Source organism: Stegostoma tigrinum, chromosome 8 (assembly GCF_030684315.1).
Source record: "Stegostoma tigrinum isolate sSteTig4 chromosome 8, sSteTig4.hap1, whole genome shotgun sequence".
NCBI lineage: Eukaryota > Metazoa > Chordata > Chondrichthyes > Orectolobiformes > Stegostomatidae > Stegostoma > Stegostoma tigrinum.
Genome location: NC_081361.1, coordinates 46680625 through 46701784, shown reverse-complemented (window position 1 = coordinate 46701784; position 21160 = coordinate 46680625). Strand labels below are relative to the sequence as shown.

The 21160-nt window shown below is 38.8% G+C and overlaps 1 protein-coding gene across 5 annotated transcripts in view; it reads left to right on the top strand.

The window, feature by feature from the left end:
- The window catches only part of kifap3a (kinesin-associated protein 3a), a 209501-nt gene that overhangs the window by 162557 nt on the left and 25784 nt on the right, over positions 1-21160 (top strand). For 4 of the 5 annotated variants that reach the window (XM_059647846.1, XM_059647844.1, XM_059647848.1 and 1 more), the window contains 3 exons: positions 1636-1721; positions 11680-11869; positions 19020-19116. In XM_059647846.1, the coding sequence (XP_059503829.1) occupies positions 1636-1721; positions 11680-11869; positions 19020-19116 (373 nt within the window). Of the gene's footprint in view, positions 1-1635; positions 1722-6645; positions 8031-11679; positions 11870-19019; positions 19117-21160 lie in introns of those variants that run through there. The other variant, XM_059647847.1, reaches the window with a different exon arrangement.

Genomic DNA, 21160 nt, shown 5'->3' with positions numbered 1-21160 from the left:
AATTTATATCTGCAGTTCCTACTATCTCAGGCCAGAATCCCTATTTATTGCGGATTAAGAAATAGCAAAACTGAAGATACCAATCTGAATGAGATCCTGACCTAATGACATTGTAAAGAGGGTCACCAACCTCAAGCTGTTAACTAGATTGTAGCACATGTAGTATGCCTGTGCAATTTGTTTCAGACATATGAAATCCATTTTTTTACATCTTAAATTCCTATCCATGTTGCCTTAATTTCATTAGTACCTGTAGCGTAGTGCTATCAACAAATCTACTGTGCACCTCCTCAACCTTTTATTTGATGCATTGACCAAGTTACATAATCCCTCTTAGCTTGCAAACTACTGCCCCATCTTGAACCTGGAAGTCTTCCTGAAAGTCCTTGAAGATGTCCCAAATTAATCTCCCCCCTTCCCAGAACTCCTATGTTTGAAACTGTCCAATTGGACTTCTACCCCTGCCACTATCTCTCATTGCTTCTTAGCAAAATCACAATCTTACTGTGCCAAAGGGAAATGACCTCTATTTGTTAACAAAGTGTGAAGCTGGATGAACACAGCAGGCCAAGCAGCATCTTAGGAGCACAAAAGCTGACGTTTCAGGCCTAGCCCCTTCATCTGAGAGCTCTACTTGTTGTTCTTGATCTGTCTCTGCAGCTTTTGACAGTGAATCACACCATCCATCTCCAAAGCCTTGCTATCGTGCTCCAGCAGATTGGGACTGCAATCATCTGGTTTTATTGTGGAATCTCAGATATGAGCTGTTTCTCAGCAATATCGTCAGAAAACATATAAATTTCTACATGTACACTGACAACACCCAAATCTTTCTTACCTCATCTCTCTGCCCAGCTGCAGTCTTTACAATATCAGACTAAGTGTCTAACATCTAGCATTAGATGACCAAAAATTTCCTCTGGTTAAATATTGAGAAGGCAAGGCTGTTGTCTTCAGTCCTGACGATAAATTCCACTCCCTAGACGTATGAGGGTAACATACAATTGTCAAAATTACTAGCAGGAATAAGCCACTTGATTTCTAGAGTTTGCTGTACCACTTGATAAATTGTGACTAGTCTGTTGTGACCTCTCTTTTTCTGTCTACCCTTAGATTCTTGACTGATTAAGGAAATCAATCTAACACAGCCTTTAAGCTATTCAGCTACTGTGTGCCTTCACTATTATCTGAGAATGATATTCCTACAGACTGATGAGCATCTGAGAGAAAAAGAAATTCACCACATCTGTCTTAAATGGGAGACCTCTTACTTTTGAACTGTGTCCCTTAATTCTAAACTCCTAAATTCTAATTTTTTCTATGTCCACAATCCTATGAGATATCTCCATTCCCCTAATTCTGGTCTGTGGAGCAATCTTGATTTTTTTTGCCACTATTAGTAACTGTGTCTTCAGCTTGATTGGCTTAAAACTCAGGAATTCCATCTGTGGTTCAGAGTCATATTTTGCTTTATGATCTGCCGGTCAAGAACTGAGATTATTTAGAAGGCATCATCGTAGTTATTGATATCACGTGGCCAGTGCCACAATTCAAGTGACTTAGCTCCAGAAGCCTTTTGTAATAATGAAATGTACTTGACTGGAATGTTGCTTTTCCTTAATGTGCTATTTATAGAAGCTCCAGCATATTTGATTGACTTGATGCATGATAAAAATGCAGAGATACGGAAAGTGTGTGACAATACGTTGGACATTATTGCGGTAAGGAAAAAGTTTTGAGTTTGTATTTGTGTTGTCTTTTTCGCCCATATCAAGTGGTGACCGATTTTAAAAGCAGGGAAGATTTGGAAAATGATATGACAGTAATAGTTTATGATATGATAGTGTCATAGCATAATTTTCAAGAGAGAAGGGAGTCTGTTTGGCCCATTTGTGTTTACCAGCTTTTCGTTGCGTTTCAAAGTAAGTTCTGTTTCCATGGTCTATTTACATGGCCTGTAAATTTAGTCATTACTAGTGCCCAAAAAATTACCTTTCCATCTGTTATTCTGTTTTACAGGATGTGAGTTTGCTCGCTGAGCTGGAAGGTTAGTTTTCAGACGTTTCGTCACCATTCTAGGTAACATCATCAGTGAGCCTCCGACAAAGCGCTGGTGTTATGTCCCACTTTCTATTTATCTGGTTAGGTTTCCTTGGGTTGGTGATGTCATTTCCTGTTCTTTTTCTCAGAGGATGGTAGATTGATTTGGAGCCAATCTACCATCCTATGTGTTTGTTGATGGAGTTCCGTGACATGACCCACTATCACTCGTATCCTTACATACAGATGAGGAAGGACCCCACTTTGATTGGGACAACACATCCATCCTCGGACAAGCCAAACAGAGACATGCACGAGAATTCCTAGAAGCATGGCATTCCAACCGGAACTCCATCAACAAACACATTGATTTGGAGCCAATCTACCATCCTCTGAGAAAAAGAACAGGAAATGACATCACCAACCGAAGGAAACCTAACCAGATAAATAGAAAGCGGGACATAACACCAGCGCTTCGTCGGAGGCTCACTGATGATGTTACCTAAAATGGTGACGAAACGTCTGAAAACTAACCTTCCAGCTCAGCGAGCAAACTCACATCCAGAACCTCAACCTGAGCTACAAATTGAGGCTGATTTTCCAATGCAGTACTGGTGGAGTATTGCACTGTCAGGCACGTCATCTTTCAAATAAGACATTAAACTGAGGCCCCAATCAATAACTTGGATAGGAATATAGGATCCAATGGCATAATTTTAGTGTGTGGAAATTTATCCTTTGTGCCTTGGTCACTGTCACAGAATCGCCATCACAATGAAAACGATTATATGACATTTATCACATTTCTTCTTGTAGGATTCCACAATGAATAAACTCTAACTAATTAAAAAATCATGCAGTCTGTGGCGTAAGTCAGTCATACATAAATTTAAAATTCTCGGTTGTCATGAAATCTCCCCCATGGGCTCACCGTCCCTACTTTGACTTCCTATAATCCAATGAGATGTCTGTGTTTCTGAAATTCTGGCCTCTTGTGTGTTCCACGTTCTAATTGATCACCATTAGCAATTATACCTTAGCTGCCTGTGCAGAAAGCTTTGGAATGCCCTCCCTAAATTTTGCTCCTCATGACTGCTTTCTGCTCTTCTAAAATGCTCCTTAAAACCTAGCTGACTGTCTTGGAATTCACCCTGAAGTTGAAACTCCCATTGGGCGTTCACTTTCCATCTTGAAACCTCGCAAAAAGTCTATGTGCCTAGAGGGTTTAGACATATTTAGCGTAATAGTTGCCTAGGAAACGTTGGAGGAATTAAGTTATTCTACTCTTGGGTAACTATTAAACTAATTCTGCCCCTTCCCCAAAACCCACAGCCCCCTGTGAACAGCTAGACCTGAATCTTATCTTCTCTGAACGAATAAATGGATGAATGTACTTTTTGATATGGTATTTAGTCATGCAGCCAAGAAAATCCCATAAGGTTAATCACTGGTCCAGATTGCATTATCTGCCTTTCCATCAGAAGGAGAAATACAGTTGGTGTACAGTTCTTCTGGGGTATTGAGGTTAATGAGTCTGCAGTGATTCCTGATTCAGATTCCTGTTATGCATCCATAAACAATGCAACTGTAGATGTTGGGTGAGGAGAGTGCAGCTTGACTATAATTATGGTCCTCCCTTCAACTGTTCCTCCACAACAGGTTCATATCTTAAGTCCTGACAGGTTGTATAGGCTTACCAGAAGAATGCTAACTTGGGCAATATACCAGACAGATGTTAGCACTCATGAAACTGTTGCCAGCAGCAGTGTTTGTCTTCAGGAGACCAAGAAAGAAAGGATAGATTCTGTTAGTTCATTCTTGACAATAAGATGTACAAGGCCTGACACAGTATCTTTGTAATTGTATGATTAAAATAAATGAAAATAAATCTAAAGCAGAATCAATCTTTAAATCAGAGATAAAGGTTAAAAAAAACACCTTATAATTAAGGCAGAACCTCTTCTTGTGGTTTATTACAGATTAATTATATGTATTTTTTCAGTCAGCAATTCTGTGTATTGTATTGTACCCTGTCATTGATACTGACTTATTAGTAGTATGATGTCTTCATCTAGCAAATGCTGAAAGTTCATGTTTTTATTGGCAATTGTCTACTTGAAGTGCATTTGATTAATATACCTTCACAGGAATCTCTGCTGTTTCATCCTAAATTGTGAATAACTTGCCAGGCTTTTAGATAATTTATAAGTGACATAATTTCCCATGTTTTCATTTGAGAATTATTTTCCATATGTAGTTTCAGACAAGATTAAGTGTATATTAACAAAATGGAAAATTTTGCACTTCTTTGGGGGCATTCTTTTGGGGTTGAAGTTTAATAATGTTGCTAACAACTGATGATCTATGGATTTGGAAATTAAGCTTGTTAAATTAATCTCTAAATTAATTAACCTCTAAATAATAAACAAAATTTACTGTTCTTAATTTGAGACTAGGCTCCATATACAAAATGTTAACTTGTGTTTTCTGTTTAAGGTGCTAATGATTCTGCTGTACACTTCCAACTTTTCCTGTTTTTGTTTCAAATTATTGGCATACTTGTATAAAATTGAATATTTTTTTAAAAATTGGTGGGATTCACTACATTTGTTCAGTGTTGGTTTTTTAAAGTAACATTAGAGGATAAGTAGGAGCAGGAGTTGACCATATGACACCTTAATTCAACTCCTTCATTCAATAAGATTATGGTTGATCTGATAGTGGTCTCAATTCTACTTTACTGTCTATTCCCTATAACTCTTGACTACGAAAATAGTTCTGTGCATATTCACTTGTTGAGAATGAACCCATTTCTTACTTTTTAAATAGCTTTAGTAATTGCAGCCAAGTGTCAAACTTTGGTTTATTTTTCATGTTCTCAAGCCCTGTTTGATTAAAATACCAAACTGAAGGTGTCTAAGTTGGCACTACATATTTCACCATTGTACTTTAGTTGACAACAATTAGCCAAAAGGGCAACTAGCTGAATGTTGCAGCTTTAGATTCACCCACTTTTTTTTCCCCCCCATATTCAGTTGGTCTTTTCCAAGTTAGATGTGTATTACCTTTGTTTGATGGAAATTTGCTAAGAAAATAACTTAGTTAACCATGGGGAACTTGTGACTGACTTATTAACTTTTGAAGAGTTACTTGCAATGTTTTCCTTATTCTTTAAAACATCATTATGACATAACATTTTAAAAAGTAATAATATATAATAGGACATCAATAGGTAGGAAACATTAAGCATGTTACATGCTTTTATATATTTTGGCAGTTACAAAATTCTAGACTTAATGCCAGTTGCATTAATACAAACTAGCCTGAGACACAATTATGATAAATAATAAAATACTTGACAACATTGGTGTTTTAAATGCAAACATTTTCAATTTACACAGAAACATGACCATTCATAATAAGAAAGGGCCACATAGCTCCTCAAATTTGTTGTTAATTTACTAAGAATGTGGCTGATTCAAATCTTGAAATCCACTTTGCTGTCTGATTCCCAAATCACTTGATTCCCTTTTAGAGTCCAGAAGTCCTTTTTGTCCAGTCTTAAATATACTCAATGACCGCTGTGGAATGAAAAAGTCCAATAATTCAATGCCCTGAATGAAGTAATTTCACCTCATCTTAGTCTTTTTATTCTGAGAGTATGCTTCCCAGTTCTGGACACTCAGACTAGGGGAAACAGCTTCTTAAAAACATCCTGTCAACCGCTTCTGAATCTCCGATCTTTTACCTCATCCTTTTACTTCCAGAGAGTATAGATACATTCAACTCAACCTCTCCTCATAGCCTAATATTCAGAGTCATAGAGCCATACAGCACTGAAACAGATACTTGGATGCAACCAGTCCGTGCCAAACATAATCCTTAGCTAAACTAGTCCAAGTTGCCTGTGCTTGGCCCATAACCTTCCAAACATTTTTAATTCATGTACTTTGCCTTATGTATATAAAACATTTGTGACTGTACCTGCATTCACCATTTCCTCGAAGTTCATTCCACACAAGAAAAATTGTTTTTTTTTTAGCCCCCCTGGTCTTGAAATCCCCCACTTTAGGGAAAAGACATCTGCCATTTGCATTACCTATAAGCCTCTATAAAGGCCACCTCTCAACCTCCTATGCTGCAGTGGAAAAACGTCTCAGCCTGCCCAGCCTCTGCTTATAACTCAAACCCTCCATCCCCAGCAACATCCTGGTAAATCTTTTCTGAACCCTGTCCAGCTTAATAATATCCATCCTATAACAGGCCAGAATTGGACACAGTATTGTAGAAGAGATCTCACCAACGTTTTGTAGAACCGCAACATAAGGACCCAACTCTATACTCAAAGGTCTGAAAATGAAGGCAACCATGCTAAATGGCTTCTAAACCATCCTGTCTGCATGTGACACAAACTTCAGAGAATTGCATACCTGAGCCCCTAGATCTCTGTTTTACAAAACTACCCAAGGCCAGACTTTTAATTGTATAAGTCCTTCCCTTGTTTGATTTACCAAAATGCAATACCTAGCATCTATTCAAATTAAACTGCATCTGCTATGTCTCAGCCCATTGACCCAACTGATCAAGATCTCTTTGTAATTTTAGATTCTTCACGGTCCACTCTCCCACCAATTTTGGCGTCATCCACAAACTTACCATTCTCATCTAAATCATTCATATATATGACAAACAAAAGTGGACTCAGCACAGATTCCTGTGGACCACTGCTGGTAACAGGCCTCCGGTCATAAAAGAAAAACAACCCTCTGCTAACACTTGGTCTCCAGCCAAGCGAATTTTGATCCAAATAGCCTAGTGAGGCTTGTTGTACTCCTCTCGGACAAGTGTGTGTTTGCTTAGATATTAAGACCAAAACTATACAATATTCACTGTTTGGTCTTACTAAAACTATGTACACTTGGAACAGGACTCCCTTATTCTTGTTTCCCAGCATTCTCGCAATGAAGGTCAACATATAATTTACTTTGCTAATTGTTTGCTGTAACTGCATGTTAACTCTTTGATCAGAACCAAAATTTCTCAACGAGGGATATTGATCTGAAATTTGTAATGCTGTTTGTCTCCAAAGATGTTACCTAACCTCAGTATTTTCTGCATTTTGGTTTCTGCATTAATAATTCCAGCATTCACCATATTTTGAAAAAACTTGTATTATTTACTTATACTTGTAATATTATTTCTATTTTTATTCCAGCATATCTTGCTTTTGTATTGACTTTGTGTTTCCTGTACAAGAGCACCTGAATTCCTGTGAACATTAACATTTAAATATATTTTACAATTTGAAAAAGCTTTTGTTTTTCTATTCTTTCTACCAAAGTAAATAACTTCATGTTTCTACGTAACCTATCTGCCGCCACCTTCCCCATTCACTTAAGTTGCTGATACCTCTGCAGACTGTGGCCTCTTGGCTGATTTGCTGTATTGTTGTATGCATTCAGCAAACTTGAATATATGACACTTAATTTCCTCATCTAAGCTAGTAATATAGATTGTAATTATAAATTTGAAATGTGACTGAACGTACACGTAGTTTGGAAATGCTGGGGGAGAGTGCTTTCTGTCAGCATGCATCCTTTATATGGAGAAAAAGTAACATGGATCTGATTTTTTTTTCACCAGATAACAGGAGGGACATCAATTTTCTTAGCAGCATAGATACACTGGAATAGGTTCTCACTGTGCTAAGATGCTCAATTAATGGAGTGTGTTCAGTACATCCATGAGTGACTCCATTGGAAACAGGAGAGACACATCCTCAACTACATGAGAAACATTCTGGGACTTTCTGATTAGAAAGAAATCGCAATGTTGGCTGGAACATCGCTTTGGCCAGCAACATTCTTCCCAGGGTTTCCTTGAGCCAAACTTCTTAATATTGCAGCTCCTGCTGTTAGTGATGCAGTGTTCATTTACCATCACTAAACAATATGGTGGAGAGACCTGCTTTCAGATCACTGTGCTGCCAACTAAGTTAACATGTTTTAATGAATTGTTAAAATTATGTATTTATTTTTAGTTTGGAAATATAGACATTTCTAGAATCTTATTATTTCCTTACCTTTTAATCGTATCTACATTTGTGGTACGTATTAATCAAATTTTTATTACAGAAAATGTTCATGTTTCATATTTGGTTGAGTGAGTGCAGCTCAATTCCTTATTCAGGTCCTTCTTTGGCGTCTTTCATTGCTGCTTATTGTTATTCCAGCATGACCATGCGCGTTTTGCAACGCATCCTTTAGATATGTATGTTTTGCCAAACATGAATAAGTTTAGATGTTTGAATTGTGATTGCATCTAATTTTATCCATTGCTGAAATTGAATTGGGGTTAAGTGTATATACCACAATGTTTTTGTTGCTATGGGGATGTAGTTCTCTTTACCTCAAATATATTAAATTCCAGATGTATGAAAGTGAATGAAGACCTATTTTTCATCAATTGATGTGGAAGAGAGGCAGAGGGTATAGTTTTTGTCTGAACAAGATTGTTAATTAGATAGATATGGTTCAAACGAGCGACATGAAAACGGAGGTGTTGAAGTGAGGAAACAGACAAAACATAGTTAGAAAGCTCACAATTGCAACAGATGTGGTAAAGTTTTAGTGCCTCCCTCGTGTTTCATTTATGATTTACCCTAATTGTACTGATGAGTGATGATTTCTCTGTAACGGGAAACCGATTCCTAAATGTCTATTCTCTGATAATGGGCAAGAGTAAATTAACAGCATCCATGAAAATATTTAATCAACTTTACTTGTGACATCTTATTTGCTACTGGATAATTATTTTATGATATAAGTGAAATACATAATTTATTCTAGTCTCTCCACCCTAACCCCCACATGGTATATAAACCTCCTTTTGGGCTCACTGTCTTAAAGTGTGAATTTGCAAGATGGCATCTTTTTCTTGGTTTATTGCAAGATTTGTGATGAATTGTCAGTTTTGTAAGTGGCAGTGGTGCTCCCTTCCTCCAGGAATGGGATATGCCCACTTTCAAGTCCACAATGAGTGGCCAACATCTACTTATGCGAAGTCTAAGTCTATTTTGTTGCGAGTTGCAACTCCTTTGATGAAAATCAGATTGTATCTTAGGTATGTAAAGGCCCAGACAGCTGCAGCAATGTTTCTTTACAAGATGTGTGCCCCCATGTCCTAATGAGGCTTTAGCAGACTGTACAAAGTGTTACTTCACCAGTACCTTTCAAACTAACATACAGGCTCTGGCCATAAAGGAGTTTGGAACCAGCCCATCAGATTGCGTTGATGCATGCAATACTAATTATTATTTGCTTTTTCTGTTCTTGCATGCTTCTTTCTATTTAATTTTCTCTTTTTCTGCAAATATTTTAGCAAGGGAATAGAATTAATTCTCATTTTGATATGTTTCTGAGGAAAATTGGGACTGAACACAAAGGGAAAGGGAAGAATTTTGAAAGGGGAGTAAAGAATATTAAAAGAAAATGTGGGGAGATAAGGTCATAGAATTTAGATAATCAGATTGACTCCTGTCTGACAGTGAGAATTCTTTTTATTGCATGGTATGGTACTACATGCTACGAAATTAAATGCTAATACTGAAATTAGTTAATTTTTTTGTGATTTTCAGACTAATGTAAAAGTATGGTATTTATATCTGAGGCATAAATTCCATTTCAAGATGGCTTTAAGTGATTTGCTGCTTTTTTTTCTGTTGTAATAGGAGTTGTTCCATGCCGAACTTTAACTACACTCAGGCAGTATAATTGCTGGTAGATTTTACCTCATGAATCTTGGGTTCCTGCCTTTACCCCTTACATTGAAACCTTTACTCACTTTGGAATATCTTTATTGATTTTGTGTTTGTAGCTGCCAGTGTATTTCACATTGTCTGTCACTCCATTGTATCTTTGTAACCTCCTCCAGACCTGCAATCATTCAAGAACTGAGTTTCTCCGATCCCAGCGCTTTAATCTACGACTTTCTTTTGCCCCACCGTTACTATCTGTACCTCCAACTGTCTTGGCTGAAGCCTTGGAATTCCCACTTTATAACAAAAAAGTTGTGCAGAGAATGTGGGCTTCACTGACTAAGCCAACATTTATTGCCCATTCCTATTAGTTCTTGAGTAGTTCATTATGGTGAGCTGCCTTCTTGAACTGAAGAAGTTCATTAAATGTAGGTGTGCCCATAATGCAGTTAAGGAACTTTCAGACTTGGAGACCTGGCGATGATAGTGTAGGAAAAATTGTACATTTCCAAGTAAGGATGGTAAGTAACTTAGAAGGGAATGTGCAGTTGATGTGTTCACATGTATCTGTTACCCCTGTCCTTCTCAAAACCTCACTCACCTTCCTCTTAAGACACAAATTCAAGACTGTGGCAGTGTAGGACCCTTCAGCTGCAGTGCGCCCATTCCATCCATTTCTTTATTTTTCTCTTTTTGTTCTCTTTTGTGTTCCTTTTTCCGCCTTTCTTGGCAGTGTCCTGGGCACCTGGCTGCAGCGCAGAGTCACACACCCAACCTCTTGGTTGCATGACGATCTTTCAGCCTGGCATGGCCTGTGCACGGACCTTCAACATGACTCCAGAGCAGTCTTCTGGCCTCGCTGAAACCTGGGTGGTCTGGAGTCAAGGCCCAGCATGCACCAAAGGCCAGGTGCCAAAATGAACTGGGTTGAAAGGACTGTTATTCTGAACTTCTTATTTCTCTTTTTTTTTTGTTTAGAATTTCTTCTAATTTGTGCCCATGATCTGTAATGCTTGACTTTTTATTTCTTCATTTTTCTAATGCGTTCCCCCAAGAATTTGTACTTAAGCATCTGTACCGAGGTACCTTGGTACCTAAGACGGCGCCCTAAGTGGCAACTTGTAAACTTTTCGCTGTACTCTTTTGTGTGCCTGTGACGATAAATCTAATTCCAAGATTCTAATACCCAATTCTTTGTCGAAATTTTTGATCACCTATTATAAGGTTTGATATTAATTTCTTGTCATCCATGTTTGAAGCTCCCTGAGAGACTTTTCCAAGTTAAAGCTGCTATAGGATGTTTGTGTGAAAATATTCTTGAGTTACAATTTTAACAGGCTTAATTGAAGTTCTAAGACTTCATCTTTTATTCTGAATTATTAAAATCCTTGTCTTAAAAAAACACAAATTAGTTGATTAGTGTTTTTCATAAAAGACATGAATCTTGTAGGTATTTTAAATGTTTCTTTCACATTTGGTCAGTTTGCTCTAATAGAGCTAAACAAGGAACGTTGAGGGTAAGATAACTTCAATTTAAGATAACAGAAGAGAGTGAAATGTTGATTGACTAATTTGAAGTACTAATTTTGAGTTTGATATTTGGCAAAGTGAGGTCACAAGAGTACAAAGCTTAGTTTATATTTTTTGAAAGAGCAAGCTGATTCCAATAATTTTGCCAAATGAAATAGTATTTTTGAATACCAAATGATGTACAAATTCCATGTCTTCCTGAAAGAAGCAAGAGGTTACTGGTAAGTAACTATTTTATGTTCACATACTTTTTTGGAAGTAATGCTTCTCCCTTTTCAGGGTACATTTTGACCGTACATATGTCTGTGGAATCATACCTTCTCTCTCATACTACATGTTTTATGTTCTGACAGGAATATGATGAAGAATGGGCCAAAAAAATCCAAAGTGAGAAATTTCGCTGGCACAACTCTCAGTGGTTAGAAATGGTGGAGAACCGCCAGATGGATGAAAGTGAACCCTGTATTTATGGTGATGATGGAATAGAGACATATATCCATGAAGGAGACATTCTTGAAAGACCTGACCTCTTCTACAGTGCAGGTGAGAAAATAGTGTATACTTGTCAAAGATGTTATAATTAACTGTTGAAAATTAATCATAGAATCCATAGAATTGTGTAGAATCTGGCAGATATGATGTAGTGGGTACCACAGAAACATGGCTGCAAGGGATCAGAATTGGGAGCTGAATATCCAAGGATATACATCTTATTGAAAAGATGTGCAAGTGTGGAGAGGGGGTGGGGTTGCCTTATTAATAATAAATGAAATTAAATCTATAATAGGAAATGAATTAGGGTCAGCTGGTGTAGAATCTGTGTGGGTGAAGTTGAAACACAGAGGCGGAAAAAAACCATAGTTGAAACTATGTACAGTCCTTCAAACAGTGGTCAGCAGCTTGACGCAAGATACACCGGTAAATGGAAAAGGTGTGTAAGAAAGGCAAAATTACCATGATCATGGGGGATTTCAATATGAAGGTGGACTGGGGAAAATCAGGTTGGTAGTGGATTGCAAGCAAAAGAATTTGTGGATTGTTTACGAGATTGGCTCCACCACAATCTGCTTCAAAAGCAATGAGGGAAAAGGCAATACTGGATTTAGTGTTGTGCAATGAGGCAGACTTGATAAGGAAGCTTAGGGTGAATGAAGCCTTAGGAAGCAGTGATCATGATATGATTGAGTTTAGTCTGCAAGTTGAGAGGGAGAAGATAGAATCAGAAGTAATGGTATTCCAGCTGAATAAAGGCAACTGCAGAGGCATGAGGAAGGAGCTGGACAGAATTGACTGGGAGAGGAGCCTAGTAGGAAAGACAGTGGAACAGCAATGGCCGGGGTTTCTAGGAGTAATTCAGGAGACACAGCAAACGTTCAAGGAAAATGAAGCATAGTATAGGGATGATGTAACCATGGCTGACTAGGGAAGTCAGGGATAGCATAAAAGGAAAAGAGAATGCATATAATGTGATGAAGGGCAGTGGGAATCCAGAGGATTGGGAAGTTTACAAAAACCAACAGGGCAACAAAAACAAATGAAGGAGAAGATTAAATATGGGTGTAAGCTAACCAGTAATATAAAGGAGTGTCATAAGAGTTTCTTTAGATATATAAAAGGCAAAAGAGGCTAAAGTGGACATTGGACCACTGGAAAATGAAGCTGGAGAGATAGTAGTGGGGAACAAGGAAGTGGCTGAAGAACTGAATAATTACTATGCATTAGTGTTCACAGTCTTTGTGAAGACATAAGTAATATCCCAAACATTAGAGTGTGTCAGGGGGCAGAGCAACGTATGGTGGCCATTAGCAAGGAGAAGGTGCTAGGAAAACTGAATGGTCTGAAGGTGGATTAATCACTAGGACCAGATGGACTGCCCCGCAGAGTTCTTAAGGAGATAGCTGAAGAGATGGTGGAAGCATTAGTGGCAATCCTTCAGTAATCAGTCGAATAAGAGTGGTTCACGGAGGACTGGAAAATTGCTAATGTGACGCACCTGTTTAAAAAGGGAGTAAGGCAAAAGACTGAAAATTATAGGTCACTTAGCCTAATTTCATTGTGGATAAGATTTTAGAGTACGTTGCGAAGGGATGAGATTTCTAGGTATTTGGAAGTACATGGTAAAATAGGGCAGAGTCAGCATGGCTTCATCAAGGGGAGGCCATGCCTGTCAAATTTGCCAGAATTCTTTGAGGAAGTAATGAGCAGGTTAGAAGGCAAGCCAATGGATGTTATCTGCCTGGACTTCAAGAAGGCTTTTGACAAAGTGTCGCACAGAAGGCTGCAGAGTAAGATAAGGGCCCATGGTGTTAGAGGCAAGGTACTAGCATGGATAGAAGGTTGGCTTTCTGGCAGAAAGCAGAGAGTGGGGATAAAAGGGTCTTCCTCAGGATGGCAGCTGGTGTCAAAGTGGTGTTCAGCAAGGGTCAGTGTTGGGACCACAACTTTTCTTTTCATACGTTAATGATCTAAATGAAGGAACTGACAGCATTCTAGTTAAGTTTTGTTATTCTATTCATTTGTGGGATGTGGGCATCGCTAGCTGGCCAGTATTTCTTGCCCATCCCTGGTTGCCCTTGAGAAGATGGTGAACTGCCTTCTTGAACCGCTGCGGTCCTCCTGCTGTGGGTTGACCCACAATGCTACTAGGAATTGAATTCCAGGGTTTTGACCCTGTGACGGTGAAGGAATGGCGATATATTTCCAAGTCAGGATGGTGAGTGACTTGAAAAGGAACTTGGTGGTGTTCCCATATATCTGATGCCCTTGTTCTTCTAGCTGGAAATGGTTGTAGGTTTGTAAGGTACTATCTGAGGATCTTTGAATTTCAGTTTGCAGATGATACAAAGATAGGTAGAGGGGCAAGTCGTATTGAGGAGGCGGTGAGACTGTAGAAGGATTTGGACAGGTTAGGAGAGTGAGCAAAGAAGTAGCAGATGGAGTACACTGTGGGGAAAGTGTGAGGTCATGCACTTGGGTAAGAAGAACGGACGTATGGACTATTTTCTAAATGAGAAAATTCACAAGTCTGAAATGTAAAGAGACTTGGTTCTAGTCCACGGTTTTCTGAAGATAAACTTGTAGGTTGAATCAGTAGTTAGGAAGGCAAGTGCATTGTTGGCATTTATTTTGAGATGACTTGAATAGAAAAGCAGGAATGTACTTCTAAGGCTGTATAAGGCCCTGATCAGGCCACATTTGGAGTATTATGTGCAGTTTTGAGCCCCATATCTCAGGAAAGATGTTCTGGTCCTCGAGTGGGTTCAGAGGAGGTTCACGAGAATGGTTCCCGGAATGAAAAGCTTAACATATGAGGAATATTTGAGGACTCTAGGTCTATATTTGATGGAGTTTAGAAGGATGAGCGGGGATCTAATTGAAACTTGCAGAATGCTGAATGGCCTGGACAGAGTGGATGTCTGGAAGACATTTCCATTGGTAGGAGAGACTAGGACCCAAGGGCACAGCCTTTGAGATCAGAGATAAGGAGAAACTTCAGCCAGAGAGTGGTGAGTCTATGGAATTCACTGCCACAGAACACTGTAAAGGCCAGGTCATTGAGTATATTTAACTTGGAGATAGATTGGTTCTTGATTGTCAAGGGGATCAAGGGTTGTGAGGAGAAACTGGGAGAATGGGTTGAGAAACTTATCAGCTGTGTTTGAGTGGTGGAGCAGACTTGATGGGCTGAATGTCCTAATTTCTGTTCTCCTGTCTTATGGTCTTAGAATCCCTATAGTATGGGAAAAGGGCATTTAGCCCGTCAAGTCTGTACCAATCCTCTGAAAAGCATCTCACGTAGATCCAGCCCTCTACCCCATCCCTATAACTCTACATTTACCATGGACAATCCATCTAACCAGCACATTGCTAGAAACTATGAACAGTTTAACTGACCCCCTAAACTGCATACCTTCAGACTACGGAAGGAAACCCACGCAGATGTGGAGAATGTGCAGACTTGGCACAGACCATCGTCCAAGGCTAGAATTGAATCTGGGTCCTTGGTGCTGTGATGCGGCAATGCTATCAACTGTGCCACCCCAGTTTAGATTTAGACCATTAAGAACACCAGTTCCGAACTTTCATTTTGAAACTTCTGCCATGTCCTTTGCAAAATCCTAGAATTATAACTGTGTAGAGGAAGCCATTCAGGCCATCGTGTCTACATGTGCTTTCTGACAATTTGACTTAGTACCGATCACCTGTCTTTTCCTGACAACTCTGCATGTTGTTTCCATTCAAATTCACATCCGATGGCCCCTTGAATGTTTCAATTGAATTTGCCTTGTCGCACTTCCAGGCAGTGCATTCCGGACCCTAGCTGCTAACTGTGTGAAAAAGCATTTCCTGTTGTCGCATTTGCTTCTTTTGCATGAGAAACCTTTATTCTATTGTTCTCTATCCTTGTATGAGTTGGAACCATTTTTCCCTGTCTGCTCATTTGAGCGGCCCCGTGGCTTTGAAAGATATTATCAGACCTACTCTTGGCGTGCTACTCTGGAAGGAAAACAGTCCTAACCTCTCCAGTCTATCCTGATAACTGAAGTTTATTCCATGGAGCTATTCTTGCAAACCCGTTTTGCACTGTCTTTTGTGTGTTCATGTTATTCCTCAACTGTGGTGCCCAAGATCGTAAGTAATATTCTAGCTAGAATCTAATGCATAACCTATATAAAAACAAACTACCACTGATATGGAGACCTGAAATAAACAATGTGCTGGGAAATTCAGCTGATCAGGCAGCATCTGTGGAGAGAGAAACAAAGTTAATGGTTTAAGTCTGCTAGATTTAGATATCTTGTCACATAAATAAAAATACAGTGAAAAGTATTTTTTCACATGCAAATTGCAAAGTGCTCTGGTGCCATCTTGAAACACTGAATATAATGCAAGATTTTTAGTGCAGCAGAACTAATGTTTTCCTTTCTTCTGGTCACCCTCCACTACTACTCCGTTGACTGCTTGATATTGGCTGGGTGAAGAAGAGTCACAGCAGACTCCAAATTTTAGTTTTATCTCCGACTTCACAGATCCGGTATCGGATCTTTGTTTCTATTTAGGTGCCCTGGATATGTTCAGCATAACATTCCTGGTTTGCACTCTGCCCTATTAATGATGCCTAGAATACACATGCTTTATTATCTTCTATCTCCACCTTTGCACACATACAACCAGGCCTTCCAGCTCCTGATTTAGCATCCTATAGTTTATACAGTCTTTCCAACTTTTTGGTGCCAAAATGTATCACCTCACCCTTATCCTCAATAAACATTGAAATTGCAGTGGCTGTTTGGCCCTCCAACCATTCACTATCATCCTGTATCTTAATGCTATATTCCTGATTTCTCACTATACTCCTTGATGCCTTTAAAATATAAAAAAAATTCCATAGGTTCGCCAATCTTTACGTGAAAAAGACTTCCTCTCCTCAGTCCTAAATGGTCCACCCTATTGTCTGAGACTGGTTGGGGAGTCTAGAGAACACAGACATACATCCTCCATCTTGCCTGTCCAGCCCAGTTTGAATTCTCCATATTTCAATCAGATCTTCTCTCATTCTTCCGAACAGTCATGACCTACAGGCCAGATTGAGACAATGCTTACTCAGAACAATCCTGTTATCTCTGGTTTCAGTCTTGTGAACCTCTGCTGTACTCCCTCTCTGGCAACTATATAATTTCTTAGGTAGAGAGACAAAAATTGCTTGCAGTTTTCCAGGTGGGATCTTACTGAGTCCCTGCACAACTGCAGTAAAATATCCAACTTCTAAACTCAAATCCGCCTACAATGAAGGACAATGTACTATTTGGCGTCGTAATTGCTGCTGTACCTGCCTGTCTACTTTCATTCATTGGTGTACAAGGACATGCAGTTCCCTTTGTGCAACCACACTTCCTGATATATCACCAATTAAATAATACTGTTGCTTTCTGTTTTTCATAAGTGTATCACTTCACATTTAACTACATTACACTGCATCTGCCATGTGTTTGCCTAGTCACTTGACTTGTTTACATCACCTTGAAACCCTCCTTGCATCTTCCTGTCAATTTTCAATCTCGTCTAGTTTTGTCTCAACATTAAATGTGAAGTTGATTCATATACCGTGTATAGCTGGGACCTAAGCACTGACCCTTGCAGTACCAAACTTGTCAGTGTCTGTCATTGTGTAATAGACCCAATTATTCCCACTGTCTCTTGTCTGTCAACTAATTTTCAATCCATGCCAATGCATCATTCCCATCCCAAATGCTTTAATTTTGCCCATTAACTTTTTATGGTTGACTTTCTCAAAAGGCTTCTATAAATCCCAAAATACCACCATATATCTTTACTTTATCCATCCTTGGGTCAATACCCAAGCTTTCCGCCACAGTCCCTCTTATTCCATTTTCCACAACTCTATTGTGTTAGCACTGAATGGAATGCTTTTTGGAAGTCCACATGCACTACATTATTGAAACATACCATAAACAGCAAGAGACCTTAACAATGAGTCATGTGAATTTTCTCTGGATACACCTTTCCAGTAACACAAACATTCAATTGACATGACAGTTTGCTTCCTGTCGCAGAACCAATTTTGAATTAAATATGCCATTTTCCCTTGAATCCCACAAGCGCTTAATATAATAATCACTCTGCTACGTGCACACTTGTCAACAGCCTTGTTAAAAATCCATGTAGGTTATTGAATGACCAATCGCTACCATCACTGGCTGTTTTTGATTGAATTTTTTGAAGTAACAAACTCAATAGTCATTGTCTTCTCTTCAGATATCAATGCTTGCGGTCTTTTATTAATTGTGCGCCTCAAATTATAATGTATACTAAGAATTTTTATTTTACCATAATTTGACCATTGCCAAGAATAGGATGATTTGGCCTGGAATTAGATGAATTAGCTCTCCCTTCCTTTTTGGTATAATGTGGGATACTGTTAATGATCTTCATACTCTTTGGAAATGTCATTAAAGATTATGTTTTATTCTGGCCAGATAATTTATCTATAAAAAGTTGCTAAAGTGCCATCATATTTCTGCCTTGTGATGTCAATTCATGCAGTATTTCACACTCCTTAAACTACAGTGCCTACTTCATGTGCTCCTTTGGTGAGAGCCAGTGCAAAGTGTTGATTAAGGAAACTGTGTCTCTGCACGTAAGTTATCTTTTGGTTGCTCTCAGCCCCACTGGCTCCTGGTTTATCCTTGTGCTGTTCACTTCTTTATAAAACAGAAAATGTTTGGATTTGATTTGATCAATCAATTCTGTACATTTTTTATGACCAATCTGGGCAAGTGCCAGACAGTTGGCTTCCTGCCTGGTGCTATAGGTAGCACCGAGTACTCTACTGCAAAGGTCTGTAGTGGCATACAAGAATGGAGTAATGATGATAGGAAAACCAAGACCCTGCAAAGAATTTGACCCAATTAAATGTGAAACCTGGAAATATTGGAAAGACCATGATTCATTTCCACCTGATTATTTTATCTTGCCCCTTTCATCGTCCGTAAGATACTTCATCTTGGAAATCTATATTATGTACAGCTGTATTAGCAAAGGTAATGTATTCTTGTATGCCCTTGAATTTCGTTGTTGTGGCAATATGTACGAATTGATTAAATTATCAGCCTTGGAAGATGTGAAACAACATCCAACGATGGTCAGTGGGTTTTTTTTTTAATCTCTGTAGATGGACTCTTACCCCCTGATGGATCTATTAGCCCAGATTTCTTAAGTGACTACCAATTTCAAAATGGTGACTTGGTTGGACAGCATCCATTTAGCAGGTATGCATAGCTGCTGTGGCAACAAATTGCAGTATCAGCCAGAGCACAATTGATGCGAATTTATTTTGAATAATTTGTACAGTTGGATACAAATGTTGGCTTATGCTTGATATTTCTTAAGCTCATTATTGTAGAAATAACATGTCAGCTTCTTGGTAGAAACAAGAATCAGAAATTGGAACATAAGTGTTTCAGCACATACGTTCTTCTGAAATAATTGTTAATTTTAAAGGTTTGAGTATTTTTGTCTTCAGCATAAGTAGAAGCACAATAGAGTTGTGTTCAATAAGTAGCTTAAGTCAAATACAAGGGATAATTTACTTAGCTTGAGATTCAGCACCACAGACAGACAACCTTCAGAACCAAACTGAGTTTAGACTCTCATGCACTTCATTCTGCTCAAGGATAACTTGCTGCCACTCTGTTTCAATGTGTTCTAAAATAGCTGAAATCTTCAATGCTTGTTTGACAGATACCACGTGTGGACAATGGTGCTTTAAATGATGGTAGATGGGTTGTTTGGAGGTCTGTGCATTTCCTTCAATCTCATCTGTGCACATTTTGAGGTAGTCTTAGAATGCATTATGCGCTCTCGAATTAGCTTTCTCCGTTTTGATCAATTGCAAACCAGTCTCTTCCGTTTGATATGTATGTTTGTATGTTTTATTCTGTATGTTTGACCTCTTCAGGAATGCTTTGTAGCTTCAAATGTTAAAATAAGTAAATAATATCTAATTCCTGTTATCAGACTGGCATTTTTATAAATAGCATAATTTAATCTGTTTAGAATCATTACTCAACCTGGCTACAACGCAGTCTAATATATTACCTTTTATTGAGATTGGGCAGCACTAGAACATTTACAAACACTTAAATGTAATTTATTTTAAGATTCCAGTACTTCTCTCGTTTCTATTAGGGCATACAAATTAGGAGAAGGAGAGGGCTATTTAGCCCTTCGAGCCTGCTTCACCATGGCTGATTGGATTGTGATCTCAACTCCACCTTCCTACCTGCTTCCAAAAACACTTCCTCCACTTTTTCCTTCATTTTACTTTGAGTTATCATAATACTGGTTAATTTCTTATCTTTGGTCCATTGTAGTGATGACAGACAGAAAATACTCTTGCAAGTTTGTTGCACTTCCTTATTTCTAATGATTACTTTTTTAGCCCACCCTCCATGGAACCAATATCGCTTACCAGCACTGAATGGCAGTTAGGATTTCAGGAATAAGTACTCGCCTTGCCAGCAGTGCTCACATCTAAAAACACAAACTTGTAAAAGAGGACAGAGTACAGATGAGAAACTAAATGAAAACCAAAAAAACTGTGAATGCTCGAAATCAGAAACAAAAAATAGATATGGCTGGAAAAGCTCTGGCAGCATCTGTGGACAGAAATCAGAGTTAACGTTTTGGGTTTAGTGTCCCTTCCTCGGAACTGATGATAGTTGGGAAAAAGTTTTTTTCCATGCAGAAGATAGGGTATGGGTAAGAGAGAGGGTAAGGAATAAATAAACGGGGAAAAGAGGCCAAAGAGAGAGAAGAATAGTTGGACAATGGAGTGGATAATCAGCCTCGGAGAATTAAAAGTTGCTAATGGTGACTATTAGTGGCTAACAATGGGTATGTGTAATAACAGGTCATGTGATAAGGCCTGTTCCTGGGATGCTGCTGGGCCTGCTGTGTTCATCCAGCCTCACATTTTATTATCTTGGATTCTCCAGCATCTGCAGTTCCCATTATCACTAAGGCCTGTTGTGTTGGGTTTGGGGTAAGGACATGGGAGAAGGTGCCTCAAGCCCTAAAATTGTTGCACTGTATTGAGTTTGTAGAGACCCCATGCAGAAAATGAGTTGCTGTTCCCCCATAATTTGCTGAGCTTCGCTGGAGCACCTCAGCAAGGTTGAATCAGAGCCATTGGCCAGAGAACAAGATGGTGTGTTGAAGTGACAGGTAACTGGAAAGTCATGGTCTTTTTTGCGGAAACTAAATGTGCAGGCAACAAGGGTAATGTAGTCGTCCTAGGGAACCCTAAACTAC